At 42.6% G+C, this 14657-nt stretch overlaps 1 protein-coding gene across 1 annotated transcript; it reads right to left on the bottom strand.

The window, feature by feature from the left end:
- Nucleotides 1-645: 645 nt before the first annotated feature.
- Nucleotides 646-9086, bottom strand: BORCS7 (BLOC-1 related complex subunit 7). The gene is made up of 5 exons (XM_007470419.1): nt 8931-9086; nt 2600-2662; nt 2450-2493; nt 1470-1490; nt 646-697 (listed from the first exon to the last, which is right to left on the bottom strand). Exons 1-5 carry the CDS (start codon nt 9066-9068, stop codon nt 646-648), a joined length of 318 nt encoding a protein of 105 aa, XP_007470481.1. The 5' UTR covers nt 9069-9086.
- Nucleotides 9087-14657: the final 5571 nt, after the last annotated feature.

Here is a 14657-nt window from a genome sequence, read left to right as displayed (position 1 = left end):
ATTAAAATAAAAAAGTCTTTAAAAACAATATTAGTCATTCTTATACATTCACAATAGAAGCTCTTAAGTCTGAATTTAAAACACTACTCAGTATTTGCTTAAGAAACACATTTAGACAATATGGTTTTTGACATATTAAAGTTCTATGAGAAAAACTAAGACATCTTTTAATTTTGCTTTAATATCAAATTAACAGAGCAACTTAAAAATTCAATAAGAGCATGGGTTGGTTTGATTCAATAAGTGCTTTCAAAATTCAGTCACTTAGGGGCTTCCCTGGTGGCGCAGTGGTTGAGAGTCTGCCTGCCGATTCAGGGGACACAGGTTCGTGCCCCGGACCGGGAAGATCCCACATGCCGCGGAGCAGCTAGGCCTGTGAGCCATGGCCGCTGAGCCTGCGTGTCTGGAGCCTCTGCTCCGCAACGGGGGAAGCCACAACAGTGAGAGGCCCGCGTACCGCCAAAAAAAAAAAAAAAAATTCAATCACTTAACTTCCTTTCAGGAGAAACTGTTCATCATCACGGATCTTATTCTAACTTAACTTTTGGAGAAGAAAATGGAAAATCAAACCCATAGCACAGTGGTTATGTATGATATTTCCTCCTCAGTGTCAGGCAAAGTGCTTTTGCCCTCTCAAAACACATCCTACTTCAACAGATGATTTAACTGGTCCTGTAGATTTGATGACTGCTCAACACTACAAATTAGAATAGAGAAAAAGGTTTATCTAGAATGAGCATCTCGTTATCACAGCAACCCTCTCTATGCAATAGTACTTTCTTTTGGCTTTAAATGTGGGGGCTATTAATGGGGTCAGATCCATGGCTGGATGCAGAGATAGGGGTATTCCTCTACATTCTTTGTATGCAATGGTTTCCTGTCCCTGCAAGTCCAATTTCATATGTTCTCCCTAGAAAAAATGGAGGACTAGACACTGAAAAAAAAAAAAATGCGATCAGTGTTAAAAAAAAAAGGACATCTCATTGCGCAAATGATTTGCACAAAGTATATTATATGCATAGTTCTGTTGAACAAAATCAAAATTTCTATTGGTCCACTAGGGTCCCAGACATGTTTAAACTATGAAGAAAAGATCTGTAAAGCCAACTAGTAGTGTAAACAACATTGCAAGGGACAGATTTAATCCACTTAAAACAAAAAAAAGGCTGTTCAATGACTTTAGCACATTTACTTTACTTAATGAATATTACCAATGTAAAAGGTTTCCTACCCTCAAAGTTGGTCTCTACACTCTGTAACTTTTAGAAAGCCTTTGCTAGCAGTGAATTGACTTACTGCATGCCTTTGAAATATTCTTTATATTCCCAATGAGCTATCCTAGAACACATGGCAACTTGAGGGCCTCTGTGAACCAGAGTTTTGTACTGATCCTAGGCCCAGCAGCATAATTCCCCCCAGCCTGCTACAGTTAGTTGGCCCCCCACTCCTCTACCTTTGGGGTTACTTACTTCTTCTGAATAGCTTCTTGCCTAAATCAGAAAAGGAAAGAGGAAAATAAACATAAGAAAATGCAACAAACTAGTAAAAGTTATTTTTGGTCAGATATGTATATATAGGTAGAACAAATTTCCAGCTTGTCACATTTTATATTTCTGTCCATCCTATCCTAAGATTGTGCTATTGAACAGAGGTTCAATATCTGAGTGCAGAGTTGCTGAAAAGATGATTCTAAACCTAAAGATGTAATAATATTCTATCAGAGTGAGGGATGTGGTCTAACAAACTACAAGTATGGCTCAAATTCAGTCTGGGTATGTGGAGCCAAACGGTCACATACCTGATATGTACACACCCCCAAAAATGAGTATTTAGATATCAAGAATTAAATTCCCAGTCAGATATTTCTAATAGATACATAAGTATAATGTCAACTACATAAAATAAAAAGCAAAATGAAATAAGATGAAAAGTTAATTAAATTATAATTTTGTCCAAAAGGGGTCTCTATATTTCAAAATCTCCTGGATGATTTATATGTAGTTAGGGTTGGGTTATGTATGGGAATGTAAGATAAAGAATATAGTTATACTTGATTCTCCAGGGAAGGTGGAGATGCTCCAGGAAAGACCTCAGGCACAGACAGTGGACAGATACTGGTTAAGTGCCTACTGGGTGCCAAGTGCTGTGCATATGTGTGGTCCTGGATGGGCCCTGCCCTTACGGGGTTTGCAGTCTCTCCTTCTGAGAAGCCCTCAAATTATCAGAGAGGTTCACAAAGGGGTCCCCACTCTAATCACACTCCATACCCCAAATTCTTCTGCAGTATCAAGCATCTCTTCCAGAGGGAACACATCCTTGACTAACCCCTCCTTTACTCCCAGCTCCTGCCTCCACAGGAAAATGTGCTGAAACACAAAGGCCACAAGAAACAGCCTGCAGAAAACGATTGCTTAGTAAGTACAGTAGGCACTAGAGAGGGAATACTCACTGGTATTGAAGATGTGTTGTTATTATTGCCATTTTTCTTAAACTCTGCATTAAAAAAAAAAGAAAAACAGAGAAATAGAACATTCCACTTCCCTGAAGCCAAACAAACTGTGCATATAAAACCCAAATCATAACAGAAATTGTTTCTTACATCTTCTGAGTGTAAAATGGCATCTTCCTGTAGTACCATGTTTCGAGCGGCCTGACCTAGCAGCTGGAAGACAAAAATAAAATGGTAATAATCAAAACTTCCAAACTTCCTGTAATCTTCTCTCTGCAGCTGTTATACCACCACCCTTTCTCCGTGCCCACCCCCCACCCCATACAAATATAAACCCTGCAAATGTAAAGGAGGATAATTTCCCATTTGGTCATGTTGAAAATCCATTTCATTGTCACTACGGCAGTTCTGGCATGGGCTCGACATCTGTTCTGAAGGCCACAGCCTGAGAAATCAAGTCCTCCATAACTGCTGAGTTTATTAATCAAGTGCTGAGAGGCAAAGTCTGCGAAAACAAACTCTGGCTCCACAAGCCCGATGAGAACCTAACTTCTGATTCTTTAAAGGCAAACTTGAGATTTGGGGTGGTTTGAGAGGAGTGAGAGAGCAGGAGTTAGGATAGGGCTTTAAAGGACAGAAGGAAGGTAGCTGTCAAGAAATGGAATGAGAGACACAGAGGGGGTAAAAAGACCTGGGGAGAAGCTTGGGCTTTGAAGTGGGAAACCACTGTGTAAAGGATGGCCAGATGGAGCTGGGGAAGAGAAAAGAAAGAAGTGTGGCAGCAGACTTTAATGAGTTCACTGATAGCTGGGCCCTGAGGCCAAGAGAGAAAGGCTGAGTGAGCTCTGTTTCAGCTGGGTGGCCTGCACTCAGCAGATCTGCCTCCTCACAGAGAGGCAAGAAGAGATCAACAGAGGTTTCTGGCCTCCTGTGGCACCCTGTCCCTGGCAGACATGCAGTCCAACCATGTAAAGGGAGCTACTGTTATGTGTGTCCTACCAACCCTCCCTGTTCCCTTGGGTCAGAGAGATTCTGGTGAAAGGGGGACAGATGACTTCAAATTAACCAGGACACCAGCACTGCTCCAACCTCCAGATTCCTTCCCTCACAGCAACTTTTATTTATTTTTCTTTTTAACTTTAAAAATTAACACAACTTGGGACTTCCCTGGTGGCGCAGTGGTTAAGAATCCACCTGACAGGTCTTCCCTGGTGGCGCAGTGGTTGAGAGTCCACCTGCCGATGCAGGGGACACGGGTTCGTGCCCCGGTCCGGGAAGATCCCACATGCCGCAGAGCAGCCGGGCCCGTGAGCCATGGCCACTGAGCCTGCGCGTCCGGAGCCTGTGCTCCGCAACAGGAGAGGCCACAACAGTGAGAGGCCCGCGTACCGCAAAAAAAACAAAAAACAAAAACAAGAATCCACCTGACAATGCAGGGGACACGGGTTCGAGCCCTGGTCTGGGAAGATCCCACATGCTGCGGGACAACTAAGCCCGTGCACCACAACTACTGAGCCCTCATGCCACAACTACTGAAGCCCACATGCCTAGAGCCCGTGCTCTGCAACAAGAGAAGCCACCACAAAGAGAAGCACGCACACCACAACCAAGAGTAGCCCCCGCTCACCACAAGTAGAGAAAGCCCGCGCATGGCAACAAAGACCCAACGCAGCCAAAAATAAATAAATAAAAATAAATAAATGTACAAAATAAAAATAAAAAAATAAAACTTTACATGCTTCTAAAGGCAAAACAATAAAATAAGACCTATCCAGCCTCTTCCCCTCCCCAGTATCTCTCCCCTATGCATAAATATTTTTTAAGTTAGTTTTTGGTTTATCTTTCCATTGTTCCTTTACAAACAATGGACATATGTATATATTCTGCCCCCTTTACATAAACGTAACCTACCATATGCACTCTTCTGCACCCTGCTATTTTCACTTGATAATATATACTGAGATGGATCTGCAGCAGTATATACTGAACCTCCACCTTGTTCTTTCAGGGCTGCTGAGCACTCCACTGAATAGATGTCTCATAAGATTATTCAACCAGTCCTCCGCTATAGACTTTGGGGCTGTTTCTAGTCTTTTGCTATTGTAAGTAGTGCTACAAAAAATACCTCACAGGTCTGTATCTTTTTGCCATCATGTCTTTGGATAGACTCAGAATCTTGATTGTGACTGCTGGATCAGAGGGTTTTAATTTTGCTACATATTGCCACCCACCCCCCATTAAGGTTATACCATTTTGCATTCCCACCCACCAGGTATGAGAGTTCCTGTTCCCTCCTTGTGGCCACTTTTAAGTGACAAACTCCAAACTCCTATGGATGGTGACTGACAAACCGATGGCACAAAAGAAAGAGTTCTAACAGAATTTTCCTCATTCAGTCAACAAATAGTTACTAAGTGCTTATGAGCCAGTAAGAGACATAGCCCACATCCTTACAGGGCTCACAGGCTGGGATGACAAAGAAGGCAAAGGTACTACAATACCTTGTGGTAAGTGCTGAGGGGGAAGCACTGAATGCCCTGGGAGTTCGGGGTGCAGGAGTGATTAACCCATTACTGGCTAGGTGCTCAGGGAAGGCTTCCTACAAGAAGTGACTTCTGAGACCTAACGGCTGCTGTGTAGAATTCTGAAGCAATATAATGTTACAAAAAAGTGGCATGATCAGATTTGCTGTTTTAGAATGTGGTAAACAGGATGGACTAGACAGGGGACTAAAGGCAGAGAGACAGGTTAGGAGAACACTGCAGTATTCCAGTCAATGAGAGTGACCTGAACCACAGAAGTGGCAGTTAAAAAAGGGGGCACGGGGGGCTTGAGAGGTATTTAGAAGATAGGTTTGATGGGACTTGTGATGGCCTGGAATGCAGGGGCTGTTGGAATGTAGGGCCAAGGCCTTTTCTGTGATGACAGATGTAGTCATTGACATTGTGCATCATTTTCTTACATAAACCAACCACACACGTAACATATCACCTAAGATTTCCAGTTTCAGTTTCCTTAAAGTGGAACATCTTAAATACACCTGTAAAACCACCTGAGTACAGAATCTTTTTAGATTTCAGTGAACTTCCTCCCAGGCTTGGACCACTGTCTTGCTCATAATTAACTCAATACCAGTTTGTCTTGGTACTTCTCTTCAACAAGTATTGCTAATATTCAACTTAGTTTTCATAGCAACAGCAACCCTCTTTTTTTCTGCACTCATATTTCATCATTTCCCATATCATTCCATGAAACAACGTAGTTGCAATAGCAAGCACAAGTGCCTTACACAGGCTTAGGAAAAAACCACAATGAACCCTTACCAAGCACACAATTCACCTGGAGGAGCAGAAGCACAGGTGTGCACTAGAGGAGTGTATCAGGCACAAGCATTCTTTGTGCCATGGACATAATTTGGTATGATTTCCTCACTTTGTGCTCCAGTCACACTGGCCTCCCTGCATTCCTTACATACATTCCCATCTCAAGGCCTCTGCATTTGCCATGTCCTCGACGTGGAACTCTCTGCCTCCAGATGTCCATATGGTTTGCTCCCTCACTTCATTCAAGCATCTGCTCGAATGCTACCTCCTCAGACAGCCCTTCCCTGACCACCCTATTTAGGGAAAACCCTTTCAGCACTCTCTATTCCCAGCTTTATTTTTCTTCATAGCATTTACTACCACCTTTTTTGTGTTTCATTTTTTTGTCTGTCTCTTCACTAAAATGGAAGTTTTCTAAGTACAGGGACTTAGTTTTGTGTACCAACATCTCCCTTGTACCTAGAACAGTTCCTGGCACATTTGTGTACCAACGTCTCCCTTGTACCTAGAACAGTTCCTGGCACATAGCAGACACAGTAAATATGTGTTAAGTGGATGCTGTGAAATGAGTGTTTTACACATGGAAATTGTCAGTTACTCAAACAAAATAGCTATCTGGAGACTGCTGAAGAGAGAAGCAATGCTCTGTGGTCTAAGAAGGATTGAAAATCAGTAAGACACTCCCATAACCTCAGAGCCTAGTAAAGGAAATGGCAAAAATACATAACTACAGAAAAGTACAATATGGTATGTGGTAAGTGTCATGTAAGAGATCCAGTAAAAAAGAAAAAGTTTAGACTTGAGTTATGTGTCAACTCTGTCCCAGAAAGTTGGACTGGCTTCAGCTTAACTCAATCCACACTGCTTACTGAGCACCCTGTCTAAATCTACTACAGAAGAAGCCCTCATGAAAAATACACGAGGAGCAGGAACAGGAAGCAGCAAGCCATATCAGGGCAGTCAATGGTGGCACTGTGGCTTTTTGGCCACTTAATCCAGCTAGCGGCCATGAGAAGTGACGTCAAAGAGTATGGGCTTAGAACCTGTCTGCCTAGGTTTGAATCCTAGCTCTACCCCTTCCTAGCTACTGTGGGACCCTGGACAAGCGAAATTCCTCTCTGTAAGAAAAGTACCTCCTTTATTAGTGATTGTGAAGACTTAATGAATTAAACGACATAAAACACACACATTTTTTTCTTAAAAAAGCTGAAATAGAATCTAAAAATCATGAAAAGGAGAAGGAAGCAGATATGTCTACCACTAAAACTGACAAAGCAACCTCTGTGCAACCAAGGCAAAAAGTGAAACACAATAAGTTACGTAATTCTTATTTGGTAAAAGGCAACACAACAATTCTTCAAAAAAGATAAACTTTCCTCTGATATTGAATCCTAAAATGAGTATACCATGTGGACCTCATACAAAGCATATCTGGGATCATCAGATCAGTGACTTCAACAATAGTATTATGGTAAACGCAAACACTTTTTGGGTTTTTTAAATTTATTTATTTATTTATTTTTGGCTGCGTTGGGTCTTTGTTGCTGCACACGGGCTTTCTCTAGTTGCAGCGAGCAGGGGCTACTCTTCGTTGTGGTGTGTGGGCTTCTCATTGTGATGGCTTCTCTTGTTGCGGAGCATGGGCTCTAGGCACACAGGCTTCAGTAGTTGTGGCATGTGGGCCCAGTAATTATGGCTCGCAGGCTCTAGAGCACAGGCTCAGTAGTTGTGGCACACGGGCTTAGTTGCTCCATGGCATGTGGGATCTTCCCGGACCAGGGCTCAAACCTGTGTCCCCTGCATTGGCAGGCGGATTCTTAACCATTGCGCCACCAGGGAAGTCCCGCAAACACTTTTTTCATTCAGCTGTTTCTTGCAGCCACTATCAACAGAAGCTAAGGACATAACATGAAAGCTAATTTTGTAAGGATAATTCTACTGGACCTTAAACTAATATAAATAAAGCTGCTTTGAACATTCATATACAAATGTGAAGGCTTGCAAACATATTATGTTTGCTAATGCAACTACATAACAATGAAATAATAAGTGATGAAACATGAGTAAAAAAAGAGTGGGAGAGAAAGAGGTGCTACTGTTATGAAAACTAACTTGAAAATCAAAAATACTTCTTGAAAATAAGTAGCTAAGATACACTGCTACTGAGTTAATTATGAGCAAGACAATGGCCTACAGGAGAAAGTCACAGAAATCTAAAGACTCTGTCCCCAGATTGTTGTACAAGTGTATTCAAGACGTTTTCCACTTTAAAGACTCCAAACCTGGACATCTTAGATGACACATTATGTGCATGGCTGGTTTATGTAACAAAATGATGTGTATGTTTTCTCTTCTGGTTAAAACCTAGAAGTTGGAAGGCTGGGTCATTAGACCCATTTTGTTTGTCCAATCACCTGCCTCGTGGGCATTTGGATTGTCTCCAGTTTGGTGCTATTATGGATAAATGTGCTATGAACATGTGCAAGTCTTTGTGTGGACATATATTTTCATTTCACTTGGGTGAATACCTCAGGACATAATGGATAGGTCCTTTTTTGGAGAGAAACAGTGTACACATATAAAGCTTGCTGGTGTGACAAGCTATCAAATAATCCCATACACGGAATCAGCCAGAGGATGATGAAGGGGAAATCAAGGCAAAGGAGAAAGCTAATCTAAGAAACAGAAAACCAAGAATGTGGCCAGAAAGACAAGTCAGAAAATAATAAATCTGTGGACAGACGATGCATAAAAGTGTGGAAGGAATCTGGAATGTTGAGGGCAAAACCACGCGGAATTTAGGGGCCGAAAGAGACAGATCTTCACTAGAGACAACTCTGAGAAACAAATGAGGAACTCGTTAGGACCACTAACTCATCCGTCGTCTGCGGCGATCTCTGCTTTGAAGCACCGATTCCCATCATTTCGTTTCTTCCCCGCCCCCCCCACCTCCATTACCCCCCGGCTCACAGGACCGCTAGTCCTACCAAAAGAGACTACACACCCCAGAATGCAACACGCGCCCTCCGGAGCGAGGTCTTCGCCCTTCTCCACTAGTTCACGGACTACAATTCCCAGGATGCAACACGACCCTCTTCCCACGGCTATGGAAGTCGAGTCTCCCGGTATTAAGCCCGGGGGGTCCACTCCCAGCTCACCTCGGAGCTCCGGGAGCCCTTCAGCACCTGCTTGGTGAGAGCGATCACGTCAGTACCACAGGTGTTCACTTTCTCCGTGAGAAGCCCCTTCACAGACTGACCGAATCGCGCTTGCGAATCTGAGGTCCCAGTCGCCATCACTTCAACCAGTGAACACCTCCCCACGGGCGATGGCGAGTCGCAGGGGCCAAAAGATGAGCAAAGCGAAAGGAGGCGGTGTCTTTTTTTTCCTACCATGGGGAAAGGAAGGGACGCATGCGCGTAGCGGAGGGTGAGCTTTGCTAACTTTAAATTCATTTAAAATACTCAGTTGATATCCTGAAGAAGACAGGGCCCAGGCAAACATCAATGGAGGGGATGGAATACAATTTCAATAAACCCATGGTTTAAAATCAGAAGGCCCGGATTACAGTCCCAATTCTGCCGTTTAGTTGTGTGACTGCAAATTATTCAGCCTCTGCAACATCTTGTGTTCCTCATCTGTAAAACAGAAGTAATAAAGTTAAATTCTCCAAAGTGTATGAGAATGAATTAAGATCAGTTCAATTTTAGCAAACATTTCATGAACGAAATACCAAACACTGCTGGGCTGAGGTAAAGAAAGAGAAGAGATGCAGTCCTTGTCTCCAGTGAGCTGCCAGTCTGAGGAGGCATGTAAACAGAAGAACCGTGAAGAAAAAGCTAATAGAAAAATTGGCAAAGTTCACAAACAGGCAGTTAAAAAAGTACATAAGATAGTCAATAGGTATGAAAAGTGTTTTACATCTCTGGTAATTTTTAGCGATAAATGACCCCTTTGTTCTATTTAAAGCAAACTGATTATCACCTTGAAAAGAATTAGTATCTGAAGTGTTTCATGTAGCTCTATTTTTTTTTTTTTTTTAGCTAATGCACGAGAGAGATGACAATGGTAAATTGGCAAATTATGTTTAAAATCACCTATACTCAGTATCAACATTACTTTCTCTTCCAAGTGTCTAGTTTCATGTCTCTGATTCTTTCATTTAATTCTTATTCTTAATCAAATTTATTGAGGTATAATTTATGTTCAATAACTACATTCTTTTAAAGCATACAATTTGATGAGTGTGATGGATGTGTACACCTGTGAATTACCACCACTATTAAGATATAGAACATTTTCATCACCCCCACAAGTTTCCGAGTGCCCCTTTGTAGACCATCTATCCCTCACTCCAGGCAACAATGGATCTGCTTTCTAGCACTGTAGATTAATTTGGGTTTCTAGAATTTTATATAAATGGAATCATACAGGAGTTACATTTTTTGGTCTGACTTCTTTCTCTCAGCATAACATTCTGAGAGTCATTCACTTAGTTATGTATATCACTAGTATGTTCCTTTTTTATTGCTGAGAAATAGTCCATTGTATGGATATATCTCATTTTGTCAATCCACTCACCTGTTGATGGACATTTGGGTTGTTTCCATTTGGGGGTTTTATGAATAAAGCTGCTATGAACATTCATATACAAGTCTTTATGTGAGTTTATTTACATTTATCTTGAGTAATATCTAGCAGTGGAATGGCTGGGTCATATGGTAAGTCTTTAACTTTTCAAGAAACTGCCAAACCATTTCTCAAAGTTTACCACTGCATTCCGAACGCAGTGTAAGAGACTCCAGTTGCTGTACACCCATAAACTTAGGAAAAGGTTGAGCCATGGTAGAGCCATGGTAACAAGTAGCCACCTGTAGTAGACAGATTGGCCACTGACAGCTGACTTCCATGATTCCTATCTCCTGGTGTTCACGCCCTTGTGTATTCCACCTCTCTTACTTGTAGGTGGGACATGTGACTTGCTTCTAACCAGTAGTATATGCGTAGGTGATGGGAGATATGTGATTATATGTAAGTGATTATGTGATTACATTACATAAGATTGTAAGGCTCATCTTGCTGGATGAGCTTTCTAGCTGTGAGGAAGCAAGTGGCCATATTGGACAACTCCATGTGGCAAGGAACTACAAGTGTCATCTAGTCACTGAGGGCTGAGCTCCAGCTGACAGCCAGCAAAAAATTGAGGCTCTCAGTCAAACAACCAAAAGGAACTGATTGCTACTAACAACCAGGCAAGTAGAGAAGCAGATCCTTCCCCTATCGAGTCTCCAGATGAGAAGCTGGCCCACACCTTGATTGCAGCCTTCTGAGACTCTAAGTACATGGCTCAGAAAAGCTGTTCCTGGATTCTTGACCACAGAAATAATAAGATAATAAATATGTGTTGTTTTAAACCACTACATTTGTGGTAATATTGTTACACACAATAGAAAACTAATATACCACCAGAACTTGTTTGAAATACGTTCAGTCAATGACAACTCACTTCAGTGAATCCCTTTTGCAAACCAAGCAATCAGGGTCTATCCATTGTCCTATCTTCAAGTTCACTGAGTCTTTTGTCTGCTTAAATCTCCTTTGAATCTCTCTAATAAATTTTTCATTTCAGTTATACTTTTCAGCTCCAGAATTTCTTTTTGGTTCTTTATAAGTTTTCTCTTTATTGATATTTCCATTTTGTTTACACATTGTTTTCTTGACTTTCTCCATATCTCCCTTTAGTCTTTTGGGCACCTTTAAGACAGTTACTTTGAAATCTTTGTCTAGTATATCAGACATTAGGTCTTTTTCAGGGACACTTTCTACTGATTTGTTTTATTCCTTTGAGTGGGCCATACTTTGCTGTTCCTTTGTATGCCTTGTGATTTTTTTTTATGAACACTGGACTTTTGAATTTAATAATGTGATAACTCTGGAAACCATATTTCCCCCTTTCTCAGGGTTTGCTTGTCTTCCTTATTGTTTGTTTTTGTTTTTAACTGTGGTACGCAGTCTCTTTGCTGAGGATCAGCCAAAGTGTAAACTGAACGTCTTCCCAGTCTTTTCTGAGCCTTTCCCTGGGCACACACACTCACTTTCTAATTTTCTCCATACATGCAGTTGTTTTTGAATGTCCCAGTCCTTAATGTCTGGCTCCAGAGAGTGGGAAATGTAAAAACTGACCAGGGGGTGGGAATTCCCTATCAGTCCAGTGGTTATGACTCCACTCTTTCACTGCTGAGGATGCAGGTTCAATCCCTGGTCAGGGAACTAAAATCCCACAAGCTGCGTGGCGTGGCCAAAAAAAGAAAAACAACCAGGGGGTGGAAGGGAGGGGAGGAGAAGGGCTCTGGCCTTTTAATCCCCCTGGAAGTCATTTCAGCCAGAGGGAAGGGGCTGCGACAATGTGGGGAAGGTACGACAACAACGGCCGCCCACCTTCTTGTCTGCGCTCTGTGATCAGAAGCAGCCATCAGCGCTCAGAGCAGAGATGCCGATATCTGGAGGACAGGGTCCTTTTTGCCCCCTAGCTCCCCCACAAGCTGTGGGCAGTGGTTCCAGGAAAACATGCACAGTTGTCTGCCAAGGGGTTGGGGATGGAGGATGGGTAGCTCCTACTGTGCTAAGAGCCAAAATTGACTGACTTCACCACAATTTACCATCTAAGTCTTCCCGTGGAAGTTGCAAGCCTTCAAAGTTCCAAAATGGTTGGATCAGACAGATTCTACCAATGCAGTTGTTGTCTAGGTGGGAGATAGATTCCTGGTGCTTCGTACTGCGGCATCTTCCCAGAATCCCCTCCCCCATTTAGTTTTATAAATATTCCCTTGTCAGATTTTGACTGGATGTTTCCTTTTTGCCTAACCATAATGGACATAATGAAGGCTTAGAAACATGCAGAAGATGCCACCCCTGGCTCTGGTTAAGAGCACTGTCTTGTTAAGGCTAAGTTGTTGCTGCCTAACAACAACTCCCCCTCCCGGCCCTCCAAATTTAGTGGCTTAAAACAACCACCATTTTACTGGTCGTGATGCCGAAGTTCAGGAATTTATCATGAGTGGTGATCTCTGCATGGTACCTGGTTTCCCAGGCAGCGGGAGCTGTCAGGACTCTTAGGGCCCAGGCCCAGAACTGGCACAGCAGTCACTTCTGATGATTCTGCTGATCAAATCACAGGGCAGCTCAGATTCAGGTAGAGAGGAAATAAGAGTCTACCTCTTGACAGGAAGAGTAGTCCTATGTCTGCCCGTTTAGGAGGAGTTGTTGGTACACATCTTTGCAGAATATCTCCGACAGGAGTCTAGACAGTCACTTGACTTGATATAGACTCAAAACAACTAAATTATAATGAAGTTCAAATTGAATGTGAGATTTCCAGGGCACCCCACGTCTCCCCTATTAGAATGTATGCTCCACGTGGGCAGGGAGTTTTATCTGTTTGGTTCATTGCTTCATTTCCAGCCTGAGAGCAGTGCCTGGCTTGTGACAGAGGCTCAGTGAGTATCTGTTGCAGGAAGGACTGCTTGATGGTGATGGTAGTAGCAGAAGGGTTGGTGTAGAACACCTCCATCAGAGAAGGCTGCAGAGACAATATGAATCTGCAGCCAAGTCTGCGAAAAGAGTGATGGACGTGAATCAGTGTCTCAGAGGTGTGGACACAATGCTTATTCACTGTTCCACAACATTGAGGCCTGCCCGTGCCAGATGTGAGGGGGAAGTAAGAGACCTTCCCTTGAGGAAGGGGATCCCAACATCGTAGTGTATGACATGCGCTAAATCATAGAAAAGAGAGGGGTCTTCTTGGGATGACAGTGGAAGGCTTCAGTGTGGGCGTGCTCGGATGGGACTGAGTGAGGTGAGTGTGACTGAAACTGAGCTGAAGACACCATTAAAAATGATGGTTATGGGGTGTGCATGTGACTGAAAATTTTCCAGAGGCTTGAAAACAGTCACCTGTAGGATGTATTTATGAGATAAATGATAAGGATCTCCCCCTCTAAGTCCTTAAACATGTGAGTTATGTGATGAAAACTAGATTTGAGACAGCTTCTGATTATTTGGGGCAAAATTTTTGCATCAGTGATAAGGAGAGTGTTGAGGAAGGCCATTTATTTTCAGGATTGGTGAGGTAATTGACAGTGATTTTTCACCTTACTGTAGTTTTATAATGCTTTAGAAGTTTACAAAGATCATTGCCATATGTATGTGCCTGGATGAAAAGCAAAAATAGAATGTAGTAGTATGTAGTAGTGTCTTCCTTCTCTCCCTCCTTCTGCCCAGGGAAGTGATCTCAGCCCTTGCTTGCAGTGAGTAAACCAGGAGAGGAGGTGGATAAAGGAGTGAGATGAGTGTTTTCCTCTAGGAGAACAAAGGCTGACAGAGAGAGGATAAGGCAGGTTAGTTGGAGTGGAACTGGGGGAAGAAATCCCTGGCTCTATCCTTGAGAGGCAGGACCTAAGGCGATGGTGATGTATGAAGGACATTTCTAGGTACTGGTGCCCTGAGTTGTTATACTTGCCTAAGAAACCTCCTAGAAGAAAGTGCTAGGGTTGTTTGTTTGTTATTTAACTTTTGTTTGTTTGTTTTGCAGGGACAAGGTGTTGACAGTGTTAATTGGTGTGCTGAAACTGGCATCAAGATGGCCCAGTCCAATAGGAACATTAGCTTCTTTGGTCCAACACTGGTTCAACTCCGAACAATTATATGAATGTTTGGTGCCAGTATTATCATTATTTTCCCTAAATTAAAAGACACTGAGGCTCCAGAGAGACTAAGACAGGAGCCAAAGATCAGAGTCCATGGGCTTCTCTGTGAGGCCTCAATGTGAAGGCCTGAACTATGGCTGGAGATAATTTTAGAGACCTGTTGTTAGGAACCCACTGTGT

The sequence above is a fragment of the Lipotes vexillifer genome, unplaced genomic scaffold (assembly GCF_000442215.2).
Source record: "Lipotes vexillifer unplaced genomic scaffold, Lipotes_vexillifer_v1.1 scaffold916, whole genome shotgun sequence".
In the NCBI taxonomy this organism is placed as follows: Eukaryota; Metazoa; Chordata; class Mammalia; order Artiodactyla; family Lipotidae; genus Lipotes; species Lipotes vexillifer.
The sequence above is the reverse complement of the archived record's forward strand: the minus strand, read 5'-3'. Positions and strand labels throughout refer to the sequence as shown.

Bases quoted from the DNA above. Each gene is read 5' to 3' on its own strand.
- BORCS7 (XM_007470419.1), bottom strand. From the start codon at position 9,068: ATGGCGACTGGGACCTCAGATTCGCAAGCGCGATTCGGTCAGTCTGTG. The intron at 2,663-8,930 runs GTGAGCTGGGAG...TTTGTCTTCCAG, and splicing joins AGGGCTCCCGGAGCTCCGAG to CTGCTAGGTCAGGCCGCTCG. The intron at 698-1,469 runs GTAAGTAACCCC...TCTAATTTGTAG, and splicing joins CAAGAAGCTATTCAGAAGAA to TGTTGAGCAGTCATCAAATC.